The sequence below is a fragment of the Acinonyx jubatus genome, chromosome D2, assembly GCF_027475565.1.
Source record: "Acinonyx jubatus isolate Ajub_Pintada_27869175 chromosome D2, VMU_Ajub_asm_v1.0, whole genome shotgun sequence".
NCBI classification, from domain to species: Eukaryota; Metazoa; Chordata; class Mammalia; order Carnivora; family Felidae; genus Acinonyx; species Acinonyx jubatus.
This window is the reverse complement of record NC_069393.1, coordinates 77,966,518-77,989,910: the sequence shown is the minus strand read 5'-3', so window position 1 is coordinate 77,989,910 and position 23,393 is coordinate 77,966,518. Positions and strand designations below refer to the sequence as shown.

At 54.9% G+C, this 23,393-nt stretch overlaps 2 protein-coding genes across 9 annotated transcripts in view; one reads left to right on the top strand and one right to left on the bottom strand.

The window, feature by feature from the left end:
- Positions 1-23,393, top strand: part of CHST15 (carbohydrate sulfotransferase 15) — a 78,951-nt gene continuing 55,558 nt past the window's right edge. The window contains exons 1-2 of one of the 8 annotated variants that reach the window (XM_053207829.1): positions 2,091-2,569; positions 2,673-2,772. The gene's annotated coding sequence lies outside the window, so the exon portion shown is untranslated. Of the gene's footprint in view, positions 200-557; positions 902-936; positions 1,391-1,445; positions 1,961-2,090; positions 2,570-2,672; positions 2,773-5,602; positions 5,933-23,393 lie in introns of those variants that run through there. The other 7 variants (XM_053207832.1, XM_027063325.2, XM_027063328.2 and 4 more) reach the window with 7 other exon arrangements.
- LOC128312585 (serine/arginine repetitive matrix protein 1-like) lies at positions 62-20,619 on the bottom strand. Its single transcript, XM_053207124.1, has 4 exons — positions 20,532-20,619; positions 2,845-3,017; positions 1,277-1,492; positions 62-832 (listed from the first exon to the last, which is right to left on the bottom strand). The coding sequence occupies exons 1-4, from the start codon at positions 20,617-20,619 to the stop codon at positions 62-64; spliced, it is 1,248 nt and encodes a 415-aa protein (XP_053063099.1).

The window sequence follows — 23,393 nt, the reverse complement described above, 5'->3', positions numbered from 1 at the left end:
CAGCGCGACATGGGGCGGGGGGGGAGGGTTCTCTTCGGAGGTTTCATTCGCCATCTGCACGTCACTCCCAAACTTTTCCTCCCTGCGCTCGGGGAGTCAGGTTGACGCGCCCTGGATGCGGGGCTCGAGGCGCCGGGCTGGGCGCGCTCCTGCGGAGCCCGAGCCGCAGAGGCTCCGGGGCTGGACTCCGGCTTCTCAGGTACAAGTTGGGTGCCAGGCGCGGGGGTGGGGGCGGCGAGGAGCGGCGGGCGGAGGTCTGGCTCGCAGCCCCGGGTTCCGGCGCCCCTCCGCGTTCCGGCCGGGCGGCGCGGGCGGCGGCGGGGCTGGGCGTAGGGAGTCCGGGCCGGCGGAGGCTGCGCGCAGCCTCACTCCCCGCGGCGCTCCCGGCGCGGCGGCGGCGGCGGCGGCGGCGGCCCAGGCAGACAATGAACTTGCGAGCGCGCCGAGCCGAGGCAGGTTTGAGCCCCGTGCCCCTCGGCCCAGTCTCCCGAAGCCCCCCCCGGGCCCCCCCCGCGGACATCAGCGGGGGCGTCCCCTCGCCGCCGGTCCCGGCCGCCTCCGGGCACCCCGTGCGCCGGCGACCCCGCGGGAAGGGCTGCCCGGCGGCGGCGGCGGCGGCGCCGGCGCCGCCGGGACTCGCGTGCCCCCTCCTTGGCTCGAGAGAATGCAGCCGGAGCTCGGGGACAGGGGACGAGGCGAAGGGGTGGTGGCGCTGCGGACGGCCGGAGGCCGGCGGGGGGCGCACGCCGCGGGGCACGCACGGGCCGGCTGCCCAGAAGAACGGCCCCGGGAGTCGGAGTCGGGGCGCCCCCGCGCCGCCCCGCTCTGGAAGCTGCAGGCGGAGGACGGACGGACCTACCGGCAGACAGACCGGTGCTTTCACCGTGTGAGCGCGCGCCGGGTGGGTGGTGGTGGTCGGGGGAGGGGGGCGGGAATTCCCCCAGCCAGATGCTCGGCTCCCCCGCGCACTTCGGGGAAGTTTCCAGGAGCAGCCCGGGGCAGGTAAGTGGGCAGCCGCCTCTCTCTCTCTCCCCGACCCTGGCTGGCAGCCACCCCCGGACCTCCCGCTCCGGTGCCACGGGCGCTTTGGGCCGAGGAGGCGGGAGGACGCGGCGGGGGAGGGGGGTCCCCAGGCACCCACGCCTGTGGGACCCGGTCCGGCGGGGGACACCGCGGGGGCGGGCGTGGGAGGAGACGGGGGCGCGGCCGGGCCCGGAGCGGCCTGAACTTTTGCTCCCCGCCCCCTCCTCCTTCCTCTCGGCCCTCCGCCCCTTGCTCCCTCCCGGCTGCCGGCCGTGGCTCGGGAGGCGGCGGGACTCGGGAGTTGCCGGCGCTTCTCGGCGGCGGCGGCGGCCCCGGCCGGCTGGGCGCGGCGAGCCGAGCGCGGCAGGTCTGAGCGGCGCGGCGGCGGGGAGCGGGGGCTGCGGGGCGCCGAAGCCGTGGGGGAGCCGGGGAGGCGGCGGCGATCGTGCCGGAGCGCCAGGGCGTTGGGCTGCGGGTGCGGGTGGAGAGGACGCGTGGCGCAGTGGGCCCTCTCGGAGCCCCCTGGGAGGGCGGGATGGAGGCGGCCGGGTGAAGGAACCTCGCCTTTGGGGAATGAATGAAGAGCTGGGAAAGCGCCTTCCGACTCCTCCGGGCGAATGGATTGGCCGGCGTGCGCGCGCGTGTGTGCGTGTGTGTTTGGGATTCGGAGCCGCCTGGGTGCTGGGCGCGGCTGCCTGGCCGCCCCGTCGCGGTCCTGGTGCCCACGTTGCCCGCCCTCCCCGCGCCCTGGCGTGGCCCTCGCGGCTGGAGAGGCCGGCGGAGACACAGGAGGCGGGGGCTCGGTTGCCGGCTGCTGGCGGCTGGACGTCTGCGCCTCGCGTAGGGAGGCTCGAGAAGCAGGCGGCGAGGCTGGGGCTGAGGCTAGCTCTCCGGGGGGGCCCCCCCGTTTGCCCCGTCCCCCGCGTGTTCACACCGGGTGAGTTGATGGCGCGGAGTTTGGGGGATGAAGTTGTGTTCTTAGGAAGCCCCAGGACGCCCCGGGAAGGGATTTGGCGCGGCGTTCCGGGAAGCGGGGGGGGGGGGGGGGGGGGGGGTGGGGTGGGGTGGGGGGGGCTCCGCTTCTGGGCTCCTCCGTAGTGCCCCCCAGCCCCTCTTTATCAGGGGCAGTTGCCATGAGGGCAGCCAGCCCGCCGAGCAGAAAGGCACCTTGAGGGCATGTGCACGCCCTGCGGGGCCCCGGAGGAAACCCAGGTTTGGAGATTTGCCCAAAGTTCCTCTAGGACCTTCCCACCCCGCTCTCCATCCCAGCCTTCCTGCCCCCCCCATCCCTTGGAAAATCAGGAGTCCTCCCTTACAGAACGTGGCACTTAGGGGTTTTACAAACTGAATGTTGAATTGGGATGTTTTGATTGCTACCTAAACACATTGGAGTCATACATGCTTTTGCTTAAAATAGCGTGTGCACAAAAATATCTTTTAATTAGGTGGTTTTTATCAAATAAGTTTTTCTCTACAATACTCCTGGAAGATTGGCAGGAAAATGTTCTTTTTGCCTCGTCCTGGACGAGGAGGCTGAGCCAGCAAGGTGAGGCTGCTTGCCATGGTCTCCCTCTCAGCGTGGGTTTGAGCCAGAAGCAGAGCTGCGGGTCTGGGCTTCCCTTCAAGGTCCCCAGGAGAACCATCTCTAGGCTCCTGGGAAGGAAATTCAGCAGCGTCTGTCTTTTCTGATCAATGCATGACTGCAGTGAGCTGGCTTGTGGGTGAAGCAAGCAGCATGAATTCATCCAGGTATGGGGAGCAGGGGTGGGGGGAGGATGGCCAGGGCAGGGGGAGGGGGCAGGTCTGCCCACAGTGGGGTACAGGTATGCCTTGCTTTTCTTTGATGACTAGAGCTTGTGGTGCCCGAACCACGGTCTTGGCCAGGGATCCCAGCACCGTCGCTGTGGCTTCTGTGCAGGCTTCTCTTTCTGTACCTTTCTCTCCTCTGTTGCTGCTGCCCCTGGCCAGGAGAGGCAAGGCATTTGGTTTTCTACCTGCCAGAAAGAGAGAAGATTAATCCCTGCATCTGGAAGAGGCGGTGTTTGCAGGAAAGGTTGGGAGAGGTTGGGAAGTGGATTGTGTTTATTTGGTGTTTGGAGAAGAGTGTAAAAGAAACTCCAGGTTAACCAGCTGGGCCACAGGAACCTCAGGCCCTTTGAACCTGCACTATCAGAAGCTTTAGATTAGTCTGGGCTGTGATTAGATTGTGGTTGTCCAAGGCCATGTAGGACCCAGCTGGAAATCGCCCTTGCAAGTGCAGGGGGAGAAGGAGAGGAGGGAGATTCTGGGGCTGCCCTGAATGGGTGAACCATGCCCCACCTATAGGGGGCAGCTGTCACTCGGCCTCGGCCAGTTGGAAAGAAACAGACTTGGCGGGTCTTGTTTGTTTTCAGGAGAATTCTCAAGCGTGGACATTCAAGTGTGGGTTCTCATTCTAGAAGTGGAGTAAAAGGTTGGGGTGGTTGTATTGCCAGGAGGTCTGAAGTTTGACATCTGGCCCCGTGTCCTACCATCAGGGAGATGTGATACATGGTAGGACTTGTGGCTCACCCCCCCCTTCCCCAAGGGCCCAGGGACTAAGCGCCATGTGCCAGGCTCTGTCATACACGTGTGTGTCACACACTCAATCACTAGCTACCTGATGGAGACCCATCACGTGGGGAGTGACGCTACTAAGACTTTTTATATGATTTCATTTACCAAATAGATCCCAGGGTGGAGCATCTGGGGGTGCTACGGTGGTAAGACGGGCACAGGCCCAGCCCTTACAGAAGGGGGGGCAGACAGAAATGCCTGTACCGGATGGACAGACCTCGAGCTGGGAAGGACACTAGGGCAAGAACAGTGCTGGAAGGGGTGGGTTGTTGGGGGAGGAGTCTCCTTTGACAGATGTGGAAATCGAGGCTCACAGCAGTTGAAAGCCTGAAAGTGGGGAGTCAGCCCCTGCCCCTGATCTGTATCTCCTGGGCCTGCCCTTACATCCCACCATGCGGGGCTGGAGCCTCTTGGAAACCCCCAGAGCACGCGCTCTCTGTGGTTGGCAGCTCTCGCTTTTCCTGTCCGTATGTTTGGACCCCATCCCCTTCCTAGTGCCTCTAGGTCCAGGATTGCAAAGATAAAATTTGGAACCATGTGTCAGGGACGGGAATGTTCTTAAATTCTAAAAGCAGACACTACCTTTGAAAGTTGGGTGGCTCAGCCAGTTAAGCGTCTGACTCCTGGTTTCTTTTCTTTTCCTTTCATTTTTTTTTTTTTAAGTTTTATTTATTTTGAGAGAGAGAGAGAGAGAGAGAGCCAGCATGAGCAGGGGAGGGGCAGAGAGAGAGGGAGAGAGAATCTCAGGCTCCACCCCATGAGTGCAGAGCTCCCCCACGCAGGGCTCCCGCTCACGAACCGTGAGATCGCGACCTGAGCTGAAATCAGGAGTCAGACGCTTAACCGGCTGAGCCCCCCAGGTGCCCCTCGGACTCCTGGTTTCTGCTTGGGTCATGATCTTGCAGTTGGTGGGATGGAGCGAGCCCCGCGCCGGGCTCTGTGCTGGCAGCGTGGAGCCTGCTTGGGATTCTCTCTCTCCCTCTCTGCCCCTCCCCGACTCGTGCCGTCTCTGTCTCTCTCAAATAAATAAATAAAACTTAACAGTGGTAGCTGGCATGGGAATGTCACTTAAGTGAGCAGTCAGCTGGCGGGCATCTCTCCAGCAGTATGTCGTTTGGCAAGTAATGCTTTCAGTCATTGTTCAGAATCATGCCGCCTGTCTTCCCTTCCAGTCTGTCTGTTGGGATGCCGGGGAGTATATTCAGTTACTTCCGTGGGTGATTTTGTGCCTGTCACGTGAGCCAGGAGATCGTGTTCTCGCTTAGCCCAGCAGGTATCGGGAGACCGAGTGTTTTGACGTGCACAATGTATTTCTTTATTGTTCTCCAGTGCGGAGGTCTGATTTCCTTCCCGAGATGCTGCTCCTTTACAATAAAGCGGGAGAAGATGACCCATGTTTTCACAGCATGAAACAAGCTTAAAGGTGGCAGTTATCTAGTTAGTCTATCCCGTCTAGGTAGCTAGGAAGAAAAGTAAAGGCTTTGTGTTGATTTGGGCCAATACAGCTTTTTTTTTTTTTTTTTTTTTTTTTTGACATATGGGGGCTGGGGAGGTGGACATTTGGTCACAACAGCTGTCACTGGCTGGGTCCCCACTGGTTCCCAGCTGGCCCTGTGCCAGGCAGGTCGGACAGGTGTCCCCCTTTGTCTCTATTAGAGGGCGGGGAGGCTGCTTGAGATCACACAGACCGAGCTTTCAGCCACCCAGGTGTCCAGGAGGAAGGATGAGGGAACGACAGCGGGGTCTGGAGGGAAAGAAGACAGGGTACGGGGTAAAAACTGTGGCTTCCCCAGAAGGGGAAGGTGGGTGTGAATCAGCAAGTGCTACGTTAGGGGGAGGTGGCCCTGGAAAGCAGGTTTTTAGTCTCTGCTGGCTTCAAAAGGGGTGTGAGGAACCTCAGGCGTTTCGGTGGCGTTCGGTGGCGATGATGGGAGGCATTGATGCGTCGCCCCAGGTGTGGGCCCAGGGCCAAGTGCGCTGGGTTGGGGCGGGGGTGGGGGGCAGAGGAAGCACACAGCCAGGGCAGCACCCAATTAGTGGGCAAGGCAAAGCTTGCACAAGTTGGTTATGTAACACCGCTGGCAGGAAGGACATGGTTAGCGGCTCTGAGGTCGCAGTGGTCTGGAGTGACTTTGTCCCCCAGCCTGACGGGCCGCTGTCTCATATGTGAGTCGACACCTGCCAGGTGCTCGGAGCAGGGCCTGGCGCACAGGAAGCACTCCTGTACTCTTGAGTGCTGGAGCTCATAACCAAGGACAGAGGACGCCTCTGAACGCCCGGAAATTGCGTGGACAACTTTTGATGAAGATGGTCGGTGTGTGTATTTCAGAAGGGGGCGCACAATTTCAACAGATTCTGCCTTCGGCACCTCGTAAGGCCAGGAGCCCCAGGACACCTTAGATCCTGTAGATCCTGTTCAGGTTTTCTTTGGCTGGCTGCTTTACCTCTCGGGCCTGTTTCTTCGTGTGTGTGTGTGTGTGTGTGTGTGTGTGTGTGTGTGTGTGAGCAGGGGCCGGGTAAACGGTCACTTTGCGACCCCTTCACTGGACACCGTGGGGAGGCCGTGGGTCAGTTCGGCTGTGTTCCCCACTTGTCACAATGAAGCAGGGCAGATCAGGCAGCTCTCGCCGGAGACGTGCGGGGACAGCTTGCTTTCGGATGTTACATCTTGAGCCCCACCGTAAGCTTCCAAGAGTCCTGAGCAGGCTGGCAGGGGCCTCGTTGCTGGCCCAGGGCTCCCCCTGACACCTATTTTATGCTTCTAGAACTCGTCCTGGCCCCGGCCTTTCGGCTCTCGGAAGAAAGGGAGGTTGGCAGATCATCAGGAGTAGAGGGTGTCATTATAATGGAAACTTGGACACTTTCCAGAATTGTGTTTGTGGTGAAAATATTGAAGCAGGCAGCCTAGTCACCAGGTGCCTGGAAACTACCCCAACATGGGCAAATAATTAGATGCAGACCAGGCATAATTATTTTTTCCTACATTGTGCTGGAACCTGGTCTTTTTACATTTTCTCTTGAAATGGGATACCCTCCTTTTGATTTGTCTGCTCCCTGGGGTGGAAAAGACAGTGGTGGTCTGGAGCAGGAGGGGAAGACTGTGAGGGGTGGTGATTCTGTCCCTGCCAGGGCAGCCCCGGGTCACGGGGGAACTTCTGTCCTGCTCTGCTGTGCCCTTGTGGGGACCCGCCCCGAGGGCCTGGGGCATCTTTGCTCGCAGGTTGGAACCTGCATCCCAGAGTCTGAGAGGTCTGCAGAAGTGCATTCCTGTCTCATGCCCTCGATGGAAGGGGCCGGGGAGCTCTGTCTGCCCCTCGTGACACCTGTTTACTCACACACGCGGATGGAAGTGAACTTCAGCCCCTTCACATTTGCAGTGAATCAGATGTTTGGTGCCTCCATGCAGACGTCCTTTTAGCCTGGGTGTTGAGTCCCTTAGAGACCCTTGGCGGGGCAGCACAGGGGGTGGGTGAGCCTGGCACCAGGCTGACCAGAGTGGGAGTCCCTCCTGTGTTTCTTTTTTTTTCTTTCTAATGTTTATTTATTTTGGAGAGGGGGGCAGGGACAGAGGATCCGAAGCAGGCTCTATGCTGTCAATAGCAAGCCCCACACGGGGCTAGAAGTCAGGAACCATGAGATCGTGACCTGAGCTGAAGTCAGAGGCTCAGCTGAATGAGCCACCCAGGCGCCCCATCCTTTGTTTCTTTGCTCCTTTACCGTAACCCTGAGCAACTGGCCTACCCTTCTTGTGCCTCAGTTTTGTCATTGGTAAAGGGGGTTAATGATTTCTACTTTGTATTGTGTTTTGAGTATTAGAAGTAGCACAATTTAGGGCTCCAGGGAGCTCCCCAAATTGAGCCCCTCTTCCTGGACAGCTTCTGAACCGAGAGAGAGAGAGAGAGAGATGAATGGAGATAAAAATGTGGCATCTGTCCTCGACTGAAGCCTACGTTGGAGAATGTGGCTGAGCTGGTGGGCATGGGGGCATCGTAGTCCCGAACTGAGGGCAACCCCACCCCCCCCAAGTCACAGGCAGAATGGGGAAGTTGCAGCTGCCCTGGGGGCAGCCCCCACCTCCCCGGGCAGCTGGTGGGGTGGCAGGCCTGCTCTGGGTGAGAAAAGGCAGGACTGGGTCACTCACATCCAGATCCTTGTTCCACGCTCCTGGGATAGTGTAGATACCACCGGGTGCAGACACACAGGCCGAGTGCTGTGCATGTGGGAGGAGACGTCAGGAGCGAGCAAGACGAGTCCCTTGCTGACATCCAGTAGTCAGTGTGGAGCCCGGGGCCTGGCCCTTGGTGGGGGCTGACAGATGGTGTCCATTAGGGCAGGGGGGCATTGAAGTTAGGCAGCAAGGCCGTGTCGGCTACTTGTATCTGCGGAGTGTGGGAGTGATCGCCACAGTGAGTAAATGATTAGCCGTGGACCCCGGGGCTACGTTCTAAACCGTGAGGCAGTTCACAAGGAGTGGAGGTATGTGCTGACCATGAGCCTGGCCGGGAGAACCGTGTCTGCCTCCCCTTGGCCCCCTGCCCACCCCCCTGCATCCCGCCCCCCCTGCTCCCGTGGGGCCCCATTGCCACCTTCAGGAAACCTCTGCCAGTAACTCGTATCGTCTCTGCCACATCTCCCTGAGCCCCTTTGTCCCCCGTCCAAGTGTTACTTTCCTCTTCTGACCTTCCGTGTTCTGCTTCGAACTCCACCTTGAACCTATCTCACCTTGCATCATCTTCCAGTTTCCTGAGTGCCGTCTGCTTTCCCTAGCCCGGGGAGCCTCTCAAGGTTGAGGAAGGTTTCTAGGGGACCCGCTTACAACTAGGCCCGCCAAGAGTCGGGGGAGGCTTGCTGTTTATTGAACTAATGAAAATGATTCTTTCAAAAACCCATTTCTCCGGGACCGTTACGGATCTTACGTGGGTCTCTGGGTGTGCACCCGGAAGGTAGAAAAGAGTCCCCGATTTGGTGCCCCGGTACAGGAGTTAACGCTTGCCACTAAATTTTTGAAGGAGTCAAGAGCCTCATGCAATAACCTTGGGTTTCCTGGCATTAGGGTTTTGGGCCGCTAAACAGCTTTGTGTGTGTGTATGTGTCTTGAGAGCCTTGGGGGGAAATGTTATGGAAATTTGGTTGGTGTTTCAGAAATATAAACAGGAGCCATCTACTCAGGGAAGAAATGTGGGGGCTGTTAGTGTTTCTTATAGCTGGCATAATGGCTTGTCTTTAAATTCCAGGCGCCTTTGTTTGGAATGTAAATATTTGCATTAAAAATATAAAGTATATCCTGGCGTGTATTTATTGCGGCCATAATTTCCAAACCCCAAATCAGACTATTGGTCTACAGAGGATTATTTCCTCTGATTTGTGAACCTGTTTATATAAAGAGTCTTCCAAATGTACACACACACACACAACCATATTTGCTTGTGCACGTAAGGGATCTCCAGGATTACCAAAGAGCGGGGTTGCCTTGGGGAGTCTGGGCTGAGTGTTTGTGCCTCCCAGTGTGCATTCCGGATCATGTTCTGGTAAGCAGCAGCCACTCTGAGGATGGCCAGATTTGGGCCCCAGTCCCGTGGGATTGTGTGGCTTCTCTGACCTCGGTTTCCTGGACATCCCAGGTAGGGGATGAACCACAGCTGGCTCATCTCTGGGCCACGTAACCAGACATTGATTTCAGAATTATTGTTGCTCTAGGAAGATGTGGAGAAGAATGGGCGTTTGGGGTCCGTTCTGTGGTCTGGAGGAGGCGGGGGGGGGGGGGCAGGACGTTCTCATTTCCGGTTCATGGTTGAACTCCGAAGGCCTCTGTGGGATGTCATCCTCCATGAGATTCTTGGGGACGGGTTAGCCTTTTCATTTTCCAGAGAACAGCCCTGCTTTGTCAGACATTTGGCGGAGACGGAGTTTTACCGCTTAGCTGGTCTCTGCCCTCTTCTCCAGAGTGAGAGGTGGGGGGCTGCAGTTGTGCTGGGCTAGGACCTCTCCTTCCAGTGGTGTGTGTGTGTGTGTGTGTGTGTGTGTGTGTGTGTGTGTGTGTGTGTTGGAGGGTGGCAGCCCCAGATGGAAACCCTGTCTCCAAGTGACTCAACAAATGGAGAAGTGGAAGTCAGCCGGCCTGTTGGGGACAGCCAACCTGGGTGATATGTCGGCCAGCCCCAAATCTAGGCTTGTCCCCAACCCCCCGGCAAACTCTCCATCATCACAGGGTGGAGGGCAGAGGAGAAGGGGACACGGGGGTTCCTGGCAGGGCCTGGGGGACCCCACCTCTGGCCCCTGGTTCTCTGGTACCAGGGCCCACTTGTCCCTGCTTCCCAGCTACCCAGGATCCTCCCCTTGATTGGGACCAGCTCCTCGGACGCTGCGCACTGTTACTTAGGACCGGACTCGGTTGAGGCAGCAGGAACCCTCTGGCCCTCCCCATCGCCATCTTGAAAAGAGCATCTTGACCGAAGGAGTGTCAGGCCTCCCTCTGCTTGGGAACTTTTCCTTCCTTGGGCTCCAGGGGATGCTGAGCCGCACATGGGAGAGGAAGCGAGGCAGGGAGACGGTGTGAGGAGAGAGGTATGGAGAGCTGGGATGCTAGCTCCAGCACTGCCTTGATGGGCCATCCAGTGTTAAGCGTGGAACTTTCCATGTTTGGTTCTTACTTTGACCCATCAGTGAACATTCCTTATCTGAAAGAAACATTGTCCTGACTCAGAAATGGTGAGCGTTTAGGAAGGACCACTTCCTGGGTGTCTGGGTGTTCTTGAAGTGCGAGAAACTCACGGTTGCCTTTTCCGTGGTCATCTTTAGCCCAGCCCACGGTGATGCGACCCCACCTCGTTCCCCGTCACAGTTCTTAATAAAAGATTGTCTGATCCAGAAGGGCCCTGTGTGACCCCGGATTGGGCCAGCGATCCAAGTGCACTGTCCTGAGAGTCAGAGGAAATAGCTGCTTTTAGGACATGCTGAACTTGCCTAAGCAAGTTATCAGTCGGAATAAATAAGAGGCTGAAGGGACGCTCTGATTAATGAGAGTGGGAGCAGCCTGACATTTGTGTCGTCCTAACTTTGAAAAGCTATTTGTACTCGCTGTAGCAGTCTCTGTGAGAAATTAGATGTGGAAAGGTGTGCAGAAGACAATGGGCACTTAGCAAATGAGACCTCCTCGCCAGAAGCACCTTCCAGGCAAAAATAAAATAAAATAAAATAAAATAAATCATTTGTCCACGGGTCGACTGTTGCAAAATCCAGGGATCCTTTGCCTTGGACAAAATTTGCATTGTAATCGATGCATTAATGATGTAGTAAAATGATGTATTAAAAATTAGATGAAATCTCGGTTGCCATTAGGGGTAGAAAGGAAATTTGCTTTTGGCTGTTAAAACTGAAACAAATCAGTAGAAAAATGCAGGCCTGCCCACGTCTGAGTCAGCGGTTTTTTTGGATTGTGGAAAAAGGAGATTTGCCCACTGAAAATCAGCCTTGTGCCTCTTGGACCAGCCCTGAAGCTATAGAACTGTTTGGGGAGGTGTGTGTGCACGCGTGTGGATGTGTGTATATGTATATGTGTGTAGGTATATTTAGCTTACAAAGTTCTCATCGAATTTATTTTTAAAAATTATGCAACAGACTGCTTTTTTTTGTCCATTCAACCTATTCCCTTATTATTAGTTTAAAAAAATTTTTTAATGTTTATTTATTTTTGAAGGAGAGAGAGTCAGAGTGTGAGTGCGGGGGGGGGGGGGGGGCAGAGAGAGAGGGAGGCACAGGCTCCGGGCTCCGAGCTGTCCGCACAGAGCCCGACGCGGGGCTCAAACTCACAAACCGCGAGATCACGACCCAAGCCGAAGTCGGACGCCCAACCGACTGAGCCACCCAGGCGCTCCTAACCTCTTCCCTTTTCAAACAGCTTACTTGAGATACAGTCCGCTCACATACCACACATTTAAATTAAATCCATCCATTTAAAGCATATGATTCAGTAGTTTTGAGTGTATTTACAGATCTGTGCAGCCAGCACCACATTCAATTTGAGAACATTCCATCATCTCAGAAAGAGAGCCTTTGCCCATTCACGGTCAGCCCCCACTTCCCTCATGCACAGCCCCCTGATCCCCCAGTCCTAAGCAGTGAGGCATCTTCTGTCTCTATCAGTTTTTCTGCTCTGGACTTGTGTATGACTGGAATCGTATAAATAATGTGTGTGTGTGTGTGTGTGTGCGCGTGCGTGCGCGCGCACTTTTTTGTTTTTTGTTTTGTTTTTGTTTTTCGGGTTTTTCTGCACCTGGCTTGCACTCAGCATCATGGTTTTACAGTTGACCCATGTTGTAGAATGTACCAGTATGACATTCCTTTTGATGGCTAAATTGTGTTCCATTGGATGGATGGATCACATTTTATAGACGTTTGGGTTGTCTCCGACTTTGGAGTCTTGGTAATCTGCTATAAACATTCATGTACAAGTTTTTGTGTGGACACATGTTTCCATTTCTAGGGTTATGGTTTATGAGATATTTTTACTTGCTCCTAATAATAAGATTCATTTATTTTTTTTACATGCTCTTTTCCTGGCCCTAGGGAAGGCTTAATTCTCAGATGGGTTTCTGTTTCCCATCTGAATTGTCTGAATTCATTAGAGCTAGGAAAGGCCTTCAGGGGATCATAGTCTGGCTCCATTTTGTAGATGGGGAAACTGAGGCCCCAAGAGGTCACACGGAGCCAGGACTCAGCCCTGGTTTCAGTTGTCCTGAATGTTCTTCCTAAGCTCTTCGTAAAACCCAGTCACCCTCTTGACTGGCGTGGGGTGGATGGTTGGTGACCACCTTGCCCGAGCCCGCTGTTGTAACCCCCTCTGACCTGATGGAGGCCGGAGAGTGGCTGGTCCGCCACCAGCTGCCAAACAAGAGCTTCGGCTTGTGGCGCCAGCGCCTTCTCGTTCTTTCTCCCTGCGGCAACAGGAGGCCAACGCTTATCCGGGGAATAATTAAATTAGGAACCAATTCAGAGAATGAAATTTTATCTGATCTGGCTGAGCCCATAAACAAGGGGCTGTGGCTGTGACTTCAGGGTACATTATGAAGTTGTTTTTGAAGCATTATGTTGGGCCAGAGCATTGGCGGACCTGCGCGGGCCGGCGGGGGCACCTCCTGGGGCGGGCGGCTTGCGTGGCTGGGGGTTCATCCTGAAGTGTTGAGCCGTGTCCCCATTCTAGCTTCTCATGCACTTGTTTTCAGGTGCCATTTAAATTCTGATGCGGTAGATAGAAGTGTTTTATGGCCGGGATGTTCTGGATGCTTCAGAAAGTCCCATCTGTCAAGATCCCCACGGGTACACCTCGTTGTCATTGACGTTGTAATGCACTTCTACAATTGTAGTGAGAAATAAACTTTGCAGGAAGCTCTCTGGCTGTAAATCAGGGTGCTGCTTCGGAACTCCCATGGAGCTTTTCGAAAGAAATACACCTACTCCAGTCCTTCATCACGTCTTGGGGGGCGGGGGCCCTGGACAGCTGTGCGTGTGCCCGTGCACCTGCGTGTGTAGGCACATGTTAAGCTCTTTAGCTGAGAACCATTGATGGAATCGGCAGTGATTATAATCATTCTTCTAAGGAGAATTAGAATCCTTCCATGGCCAACAGGGGGACAGCGATCCTCAGGAATGAGCCTTTTTTGTCCCCAGTCTGTGTTGGGACCTGGACTGTGACTCTCTTTGTGTTTCTGGACCGGATTCCTTGGATGTGATGATTGTACATTTTCCATCACTCTGCTGCATCTGTGGGATCGTGGGTCTGTTTTCCTTCTCTGGGAACTGCCCTGGCACCATCTCCACGGCGGCCCAGCCAGCGATCTGAGAATCTCCTTTGGCACTTAGCTGGTTGTGCAGGAATTACTTCCTTTCCATCTGCTGATAGAGGTTATTTATTCTGCTAAGACCAGAATTGTGTCTTACTCAAGGTTATATTCCCAGGGTCTAGCCCGTGGCAAAGAATGATTGGATGGATGGATGGATGGATGGATGGATGGATGGACAGACACATGGATGAAGGGAAGAAAGGCAAGAGTACATTGGATAATTGAAAACCTTGACCCAGCGTGTGGGAAAACAAAGGTCTTACAGGTCAGCTGGTTCATTTTCCTAGCCTACTCACAGCCCTTTTGTAGCCGGGGAGGCTGAGACCCGTGGGGGTGAAATGATTTGCCCCCGATCCTTCAGCACCATTGGTGAAGAGTATTTGGGAGCCTGACCCTTCTGCTTCTCCAGCCCTTCTGACGCAGGCTCTGTACCTCCCCTTAAAAGTCATTTTCCTGATGGAGGAAATACTTTGTGCCTGCCACTGTGCTGGAACTCTCATGGGGAGAGATGGAGAGTAGGCAGTTTCCCAAGTATCAGAACAGATAGTAAGAAGTGTCTGCGATGGGCAGTGGCTGACTGGGTGATCGGGGAAGGATTTTCCGAGAAGGTGACAAGTAGGCTGATCCTTGAATGAGAAGGCACTACCACCTGAAGCTCTGGAAGAGTGTCCCAGGCAGAGGGAACAGCAAGTTACAAGACCCCAACAGGGGACCAGTTGATGGGATGGGAGAGCTGGTCAGAGGACCTGGTTTCTACCACACTTGGGTTGACATCCATGCTTCTGTCTTCCTCCAAATTACCATTTACAGCTCACCGCACAACACTTGTCCAAATGGCTAGTGGGGGGGGGGAACCAGGAGAAACCCCCATCCTCCTTGTCCTCTCCCTGAGGGTTTGGCTTGTGAGCAGAAGTTATTTTTATGCAAACACACGCTTGAGGGCAAAGTCTCAGGGTGGACAGCTGAACCCACACTCATCGACACAAGACCGAAATAGTGCCGTGAGTTCCCAAAGGTGAGCGTGTGGCTGATGATTTGAATTTGTGACGGCTCCAAGTGGCCCGCTTCTGGGAGAGGGGACCCTTTGGCGGGGAAGTGGGGCAAAGCAGATTCCTGTGCGGGCATGGCCTCTTCCTGGAGTGTTGCTTTCCTGCCTGGCCTTGACCAAGTCCCTCACGACTCGGCTTCCTCTTAACTCTCTCAGATGGAGGCTCTGCCCCCCTCCCTGTGCTACTCCCAGAGCTTCCTTCCCATCATCTGTTATAACCTTGCTCCTTGAGGGACCTGCCATTCATGTCTCTTTCTGGAAATCCTCTCCCTTCCCACCCCAGATCCCGTAGGAACCCATGTTCCCAGATGGGAACGCCCTATTTGGTGTTCCGGCCCCCTCCACAGATTATTTCTATCACTTATTTGCATAGGCTTCAAATCTCTCTCATCCCTCCCTGGACATCCTTAAGGGTATAATGTTGCAAAGCTTCCCTAGAAATGTTTATCGTTAGCGATGGTGACGTACAGCCCCATTTTATATTGTTTATGATTAGTTTTTAAACTATGGACAGAACATGGATTTCTCTGAGTTTAAGTAAATGGAAAAACAAAAGAGAAACAATTTTTTTTTTTTCCTGTAGAGCTCGATTTAGAATCATTCCAGATGTTCACTCGGCATCTCCTCCCAAGTTTGCGTGGGGCTGTCCCGCCTGGAAACTGTGCCTGTGTTGACCTGTTGAAAACTTGCCACGAATCCCTTAGTCTCTTGGCATTCCTAGATGTTGCCTTGTGATTTCATTGTAGCTTTTTATTTTGAAATAATTTGAGATTGGGGCGCCTGGGTGACTGAGTCAGTTAAGCGTCTGACTTCGGCTCAGGTCATGATCTCGGGGTTCATGAGTTCGAGCCCCATGTCGGGCTCCACACTGACAGTGTGGAACCTGCTTGAGATTCTGTGTGCTCCTTCCGTGCTCTCTCTCTCAAAAATAAATTAATTAAAAAGAAAAACAGTGAAATAATTTGAGACCCCCAAGAAGCTGCAGAAATAGTACTAAGTTCCCGTGTGCTCCTCAACCAGCTTCCCGCAGCGATAACATCTTACGTAACCGTAGGACATCATCACAGTCAGGAGCCTGACGTGGGTAAAATACTGTTACTAAACTACAGATGCTATTCTGTTGCCGCTTAATTTTGTTACATGGAGGGATCCACAGCACTTTAGAATTTCATAGACTTCAGTGCTGTCGTTTGTGTTTTAGATTGTCTTTGGATCTCCTCCAATTGGTCATCAATTAAAATTCATTTCCACTGGTCAGCCAATCCTGGAAGACCCGCAATATGTGCATTTCACATCCTCCAGGCACCGACGTGGTGCTCGGTGGGCCCGCAGCCTTGGTGCATGAACACGGACAACTTTCTTTCCCAGATCTGAGAGATGCTCAGATCTAAGGAACCGTAAAGAACAGTGCAGTGCATTGGCGCCCAGGACAGGGAATCGGGAAGCTTGGGTTCTGATAACGGTAGCCAACCTTTGGGCGCTCGTGCTAACCTTTATCTGCACTCTGTTTACTCTCGGCAACCTTTGATATAGACACGCTTGACACTCCCACTCAACGGATGTGAAAACTGAGGCCCGAGAGGTTCATCCTGCCCCCGTTCTGGCAGTTGGTGAGTGACAGAGTGGGATTTGAACCCAGGCAGTGTTGCTTCAGAGGTTGCGCGCCCTTACCTCGTAGGGCTGCCTTCCTTGGTTCAGGTCTTGACCCTTGTGCTCCCAGCTCTCCCTGACTGCTCTGTGTGTTGGGGCTGCTTCCTTGACCTCTCCGAACCTCTTTCCTCAACTGCAACGTGAGGCGGTTGGCTGCGAAGATCTGCCGCCATGTCCCTTCCGTTTGTGAGCGCGGTTGGTTTTCCTGGTGAAAGACCAGGAGGTGCTTTGCGGGTTGGGAACATATCTGCTGCCTGTTTTAGTTTGATGGGAGCCTCAATTCCCACTGAATGATGCTCTGGCGTGTTTTAATTAAGCCATCTACCAACCGATTTCTTAAAAACTCAAAATCCCCACGCAGCAGGCTGTGTCTGAGCCCCCTGCGCTCAGCTGCGGGTCAGAGTGACGCTCGTAATAACCAGAAGGCATGTGTGAGGCTGCTCGGTGCGTCAGCCTCGCGGGCAGCATTAATTGTGAGATGCCACCAAAATGAGATATGAGGGCATTATCTGCAGATACTTAATTGATTTGTGCATTCTCCACAAAGGAAAGTTAAAATTAAGCTTGTTTGTAAATGGTGTTTAAGCCTCACGGTCCTGGAGACGGCTGTAAAAACTAACAGAGCAGGGCCCTCGTCCAAGGGCCTCATCTTCTTTGCAGGTTGAGGAAGGAGCCCATCGCTCAACTAAGGGAAAGATTTGCCCACTTAAAGGGGCCCGAAGGGTGTCAGCTTCAGCCGTAAATTTCACAGAAGGGGCCTCCATTTGAGGGCGCGGTGGCTGGACTCTGGGAAGAGTGTGTAATCGCATTCGCGTGATAAGTGAAGGGCCCTTGTTGTTTAAATCGTCAGGCAAAGCTGCATCGGAGGAGATGCTGCTGTAGGTCAGAGTTAGGATCAACGGGCCCACGGAAGCCCACGGAAGCTGCTCGTGTTAACGTCACCGTTGGTACAGAAAGCAACGTTCTGGTTCCGAAACGCCCTCGGAAAGGTCCCTGCGCAAGCCCACCATAAGCTCAGACCCGAGGCGTGGTGCCATTTCTGGGTATTTGCTCCTTAGCGGCCCCAGATCCCAGGAATAAGAGAAGCGCTTCGGGCGTGATCTCTCTTTCCTTTCAATCCTGATTACGTAACTCGTAAGGTACCTCCACAACCGGCCGTAGGATTTATTTAGAGGGCCCAGCGCAACATGAACAGTGAGCCCCTACCTGAAAGATTACTGAGACTTTCAAGTCGGGGCAGCGAGAGCATTGAACCAAGTGCAGGGCCCTTCCCAGCGGGGGGCCCGGGTGCCCGCCTGGGTCGCAGTCTGTGGAGTCGGCCCTGGGTATCTAACGTGCTGCTCACCCTAGACCGAGTTGACTTAGAGCAACCGGCGTGAACAGTCGAGTGTAAGTGGCCGGAGGGCAGGGCTGCAGCTGTAACGCCTCGGTGGGTTCTGTGCACGCTCAGGAGAGACTTGCTGAGCTGAGTTGGCTCCCGGAGCGATCGTCCTGGCCTGCTGGTGGGATTTCCTGTGGCTCTCTCGGGTTCCAGGTGTCAGGGATCTGGAAAAATACACCTCTGTGCTCTTCAGAATGGACAGGCACAAGCATCAAAATCCTCTAAGGAAGCTCCCTGTCAGACAGCTCAGCTTAGAGAAGAGAAAACCTGAATGTAAAACCCTTCTAGATTGTGTGTGTGTGTGTGTGTGTGTGTGTGTGTCTAAAGCTAAAATCCTGGTAATTTTTCACTGCACAATATAAAAGGCTGACAAACGGTGATTATCCGGCGCCCCTTAATGGATAACGTGTATTCGTCTGTGGCCCTGTGTCTCAGTCCCTAGAGGGGCAGCTTTTCATCTCTGGAATCCACTGCTTGGGCTCTTCGCCCCTTCCCCCCCACCGCTGAGCGGAAGGCCCCTGGAGAGAGTCCAGGATTTCAGGGCCAGTGTGGGTCACTCTGGTCATTTCCCAGTGTGCAGAGGAGGGGGTTTGGCACTGTGCACCTCTCCAGGAGACTCTGGCGCCTGGAGCCGCCCCCCCGTCTCCCCCGGAGCGAGTGGCCACAGGGCTTAGAAGCACTAACTCTCTTCTTTGTGCAAAGTCTTTGTTCTCTCCCAGCACAGCGGGCCAGGACTTGCGCGCTCAGTGGGTACCTTTCTCTCTTCGAAGCCAGCCAGAGAAGCGGGGAGTAGCATCCATCCGGGGCTGGCTGCCAAGGAGGGGGGAGGCTCCAGCAAACGAGAACCTGGCCTTTTCAGGTTTTAAACTGGAACTGCGGCTCTGGGATGAGGATTCAAGTTATTTTCCACTGGGAGGGAGCGCAGGGGTCGGTGCTCGGCTCAGAATAGGGATGGATGGACGGCCGCCCGGGTCAACTCTTCGGAGCTTCGGCCCCGGGGGAGTTACCGCGTGCTGGGTTTCCCTTCTTTGTCCTCGGTTTGTACAGAGGTCATTGGAGACATGAGCTCAAAGCAGCCGGGGCTGTGCTGTCCTTCGTTGTTGCAAGGTGACGGGTCTGAACGGGGCTGTGAGCTCCAGGAAAGAGAGACCCGTCCTTTCTGCCTCCCGGCTGGGGAAGAGCTGGCAGGGCAGGAATCCCTTCTGGAAGCCACAGCTGCCCTTGTTGAGCCCGAGACCCCGAGTCGCACCTGGTGGCCTGGAATGAACTCCTCCCTGCCTTCAAGGGAGCGCTCGGCCCCGAGCGTCACTGCTTTAGTGATTAACGAGAATAGCATAGCACCTTCCTGTGCAGAGCAAAAGCTGGTTTTATTGCTCTCCCCTGTTAAGACCTCCACAAGCATTGTTTTTATTTTGAAAAGAATAGGAGAAAAGCCCACGATATTTTATTACCTGGTGTGGAAGTCTGAGATGACTTAAATAATACTTCTGCTTTCAAGCTGTTGGGGGAACATCTTGACGCGCGCACGAAAAGTGAGAGGGAGAGAAGCATGGGAACATGAATGTGCCAGAGCAGTCCTTCCCCTCTGCAAACCACAGCACCTCCAAAGGGCCAGGGCCTTGTCCGTCTGGCCCGCCCCCTGCGCCCCACGCCACACTTAGCACAGCCACGCTTAGTGGCATCTTAGTGGCTGAATGCACCAGGCTGCTCTTGGGCCTGTGGGCCAGTGTTCTTGGACGGTGGCCGCGAATGGAAAGAAACTACAAAGCTAGCAGAAAATCCGACTGTTCTGTTGGAGACATTGTGGTCAGTCCTTGACATAATTCACTTCATCTTCTCTTTGGCCCGGAGAGGTAGGGGACATGACAACTTGTCTCACAGAGGGACAGATCCAGCTCAGAGAGGTTCCTGGGTCACCCTGCTGGCAGTGGCTGGGCTGAAGTTTTGGTTCCAGGACTTGCCCCCCCCCTCCACCCCGGCTGTGCCACAGGAGATGTCGGAGGGAGAGAAAGAACATTCGTGGACAGTCAGCCGTTTGGGGCGCCCCGGTGTTCCCACCGTGCGAGCCCTAGCTCACAGAAGGACACAGATGACGAAGTAAATGCTGGCTGCTGGCGAGTGAGTGGTGGCTGAGACGTGTCCGGGCCCTGCAGACTCAGAGCTTAGAGTCTAGTGGGCAGACTAGACATAAACGCTTTGTCACATGGTCACTCAATTTCAGTTGTGATGAGTGTGTCACAGGGGAGTAGTGTGTGAGCTCGCTTGGTGCATCCAGCCGTCGGGCCCAGGGTGCGGGGTGGTGTTGGAGACTTCCAGATCACGATGGACGAAGCTGGAGGAGACTGGGCACAAGGCAGCTGTGGGCTCCGAGGGGAGGGAGGGAAGGCCTCCGAGGGGCAGAGCCTGCACCTGTCGAGGCGACAGGGCGCGCCTGGTGAGCGTGAGGGCGGGGGCACACGCACCCCAGTGAGGTGCTGTGGCCTGTGCTTCTCTCTAAAAGGTTCACAGTGTGCGGAGTCCTTGTTCCTGGAGACTGGGCTCCTGAGACAGCCGCCGTTCGCGCCGCCACCCCTCCCCCTGGCTTGGCACCCCTGTGGCCCCGGGGGGGGGGGGGCACATGCCCCCTAGCGCCTCCTGCCTTCCACCTGGAGGGGAGCTGGGCTTCCTCGGAGACAGTGAGGGCTCCCGAGGGCCTATTTGTTTTCTTCCTCCATTGGGAGAGTTGAGAAGGATTGTCTGGAAGTAACTTGCAGAGAGGAAAGTCTCTACGGCCACAGGTGGGGACTCACTGTCTTCCCCCCCTTGGGGTACTGGTCCCCTTGGTGGCGCAGTAAGAGATCAGGGACCTAATGATGAATTCCCTTCCCTGGCGGTGCGGCAGGAAGGCTTGGCCCCGCCGTTGATCGTGCAGCCTCTGCCCCCAGAAACCCTCGATGGAAAGAGGCTGAAAGAATACGCGAGCCAGCCCCTTTAAAGCCCCCACCTCGGACCTCACCCCTGCCCAGGGTGCCCGGCCCAGACACCCAGGTGAGCAGGCCCTGAGTGCAGCCGAGGAGGGCCAGGGCTTGCAGCCTCCTGGCCATGTTCACCCTGGATGAGCCAGTTTAGACCCTGGAAACCCATCAAGCCTGGCAACTGGGGGTCATTAGCTGTCTGGACTGTGAGCTGGGTCATAAAATCAGCCCTCGGTGGTTACGAGCTCTGTTAACCATTCTGAAATGCACAAGCAGGGGAGGCTTTGGTTTGGCGCCTCTGAAAGGAAACGGACGCCCATCTGATGGGAGGACATCCACCTTCAAGGCAAGAGGGCTGGACTGCACTGGTGCGTTCGTGCAGTGTCAGGGTGCCCGCGGGCCCTCTGCTCCCCTCTTGATTCCTTACGGGGCAGAAACTTAGTACCGCCCATTCCAAACTTTCTTTTTGTATGAATTTTTTTTTTTCTTGGAGTATAACATCCATTAGAGAGAGAGCACCTTGTGTATGCATATAGCTGTTGCAGACACAACTCACCTGTGCAACCAGCACCTAGGTCAAGTGTAAGAATAGTACCCGAGAAACCCTGGTTCCACTCTTTTTTTTGTTTTTCTAATTTTTTTTAATGTTTATTTTTGAGAGAGAGAGACAGGCGGAGTGCAAGTGGGGGAGGAGCAGAGAGAGAGCGAGACACAGAACCCGAAGCACGCTCCAGGCCCTGAGCTGTCAGCACAGAGCCCGACGCGGGGCTCCAACCCGTGAACCCTGAGATCATGACCTGAGCTGAAGTTGGACGCTTAATCGACTGAGCCACCCAGGCACCGCCCCCCCCACCCCCCGCCTTGTTTCCATTCTGCTCATTAGTCAACCCCTCCTGACCTCCACAGCCTTGGCTGGTTTCCCCCCTCTGTGTACATGACATAAACAGAGCCATGCAGCGTGGTCCCTTTCTTTTTGGTTTCTTGTGTCCAACACTTTGTGAGATTCTTCCCTGGTGTTGCTTAGAGCTGTAGCTGGTTCTCTTTTGCAGCTGAATTATAGTTACCCAGTCGACTGTGGGCAGACACTACAATTTCCGGTTCATGGCTTTCCATCTAGTGCATCTTTGATGAGCCTCTGGACACGGTTCTGTTGGGCACGTACCTGGGAGTCGAGCTGCTGGTCTTTGGAAATGAGTGTGCTTGGCTCCTGAAGATGCTGCCAGTTTCCCAAACAATTGTACCAGATACAGTTCCCACCAGCAGCGGAGTTGTTTCCGGAAGGAAGAGCCTGGACAAACCATACCATGAGACTGACTCCCCCTCTGCCCCCTGCCCTGGATGGAAAAGCCCTGGGGGATAACTTCTGGCCCTTCTGAGGGTTTGTGTTGCATGGATGAACCAGGAACCATTAGAGAGAAGGTCTCTACGATGCCCCGGAAGGACATTCCTGCCCCTACTAGGGTTTTGCATCCCGCAGTCAGGTGTCACTGGAAGACTGTCGTTGTATCTGAACTTGGGGGTGGGGATTTGTGGGTCTCGGGGAAGAGCACAGAATCCAGCATTGTAGTGATCACCCTCTGGGTGGCGGCTTGCATTCAAGTGAAGCCTGGGATTCCTCTCTCCTCTGGGTGCAAGTGGGCGTGGCCACCACTCCGTGGCTTCATCTGGGAAGGGTTTTTTTTTTAAATTTTTTTTACATTTATTTATTTATTTTTGAGAGACAGAGAGAGACAGAGTGCAAGTGGGGGAGGGGCAGAGAGAGAGGGAGACACAGAATCCGAAGCAGGCTCCAGGCTCCGAGCCGTCAGCACAGAGCGCGATGCGGGGCCTGAACTCACAGACCGCGAGATCGTGACCCGAGCCGAAGTCGGACGCTCAACCGACTGGGCGGCCCAGGTGCCCCAGTCTGGGAAGGTTTTATTTGCAAATCAGTGCAGTCCCAGAACCAACTGGTTCTGTGCAAGCCCTTCTTTTGTGCAGCTCAGCTTGACCAGCTGAACCTTTCGGCTCCATGTTCAAGGGAAGCAAGGGACTCTTCCTTCCCTCACGGCTGCTGTTCAGTGTGACCAGGGGAGCACAGCAGTGAGTGGGAGGAGGCAGCTGGTGTTTCTGGGGTGTCCGTGGGTGGTGATAAGAATGCTGAATGCAGGTGGGCTGGTCTCTTGTTACTGATTGAACACTGAAGGAGAGAGGGGACCGGTCACTCTCCCCCAGCACAGGGGGGAACTCAGCCCCGGCTGAGTTCCAAGGCGATTGCTCCCCCTGGCTCCGTGAATTCCTAACTTACAACAGTGGTGATGGCTGGATGAGGGACACTTGGAAGGAAGGAAACTCTGACCATTAGGTTGAGGCTTAAAAGTCCCCTGGTGTGATTGCCCACCTGCCTCCCCGTGTCCCCAGTAGATTCAGTAGATCCTGGGCAGGGTCTGGCAGCTGTGTTTTTTATCTGGTGCCCTAGGTGAGTCACTTGTGGGAAACAGTGACTTCTCAGTGCCTTTGCTGGGAGGCTGGGTAAGGAGGGCAATGAAGGAAATAGGAAACAGACCTTGCTGTTAAGGAGCTCAGGATGCTGGGCGGCCCTGGGCAGTAGAACTTTCTGTGACAACGGAGAGGCACTGTATCTGCTCTGCTCATTTGGTTACACCAGTCACATGTAGTCAGTGAGCACGTGAAATGTGACTGGTACCCACCCTCCCGCCCTCTCCCCCCCTCCCCCCCCCCCCCACCAGGAGCTGAGTTTAGTTTTAATTTCAGTTTGAAAAGATATTCGGTTCAGCTATTGGAAAACTTGTAAGAGTGTTTGGAGCAACTTGGGCATGTGACTTTCCTTTTTTTTATTTTTTATTTTTATTTATTTTAAAAATTAATTGTATTCATTTATTTTTAAAACTTAAATCCAGATT

Excerpts from the sequence above, each read along its gene's own strand:
- LOC128312585 (XM_053207124.1), bottom strand. The coding sequence starts at position 20,619 with ATGGCCAGGAGGCTGCAAGCCCTGGCCCTCCTCGGCTGCACTCAGGGC. Across the intron at positions 3,018-20,531 it reads GCCGGGCACCCTGGGCAGGG|GTAGAAAACCAAATGCCTTG; the intron begins GTGAGGTCCGAG and ends TCTTTCTGGCAG. Across the intron at positions 833-1,276 it reads CGGCCGGCAGCCGGGAGGGA|CTTCCAGAGCGGGGCGGCGC; the intron begins GCAAGGGGCGGA and ends CTCCGCCTGCAG.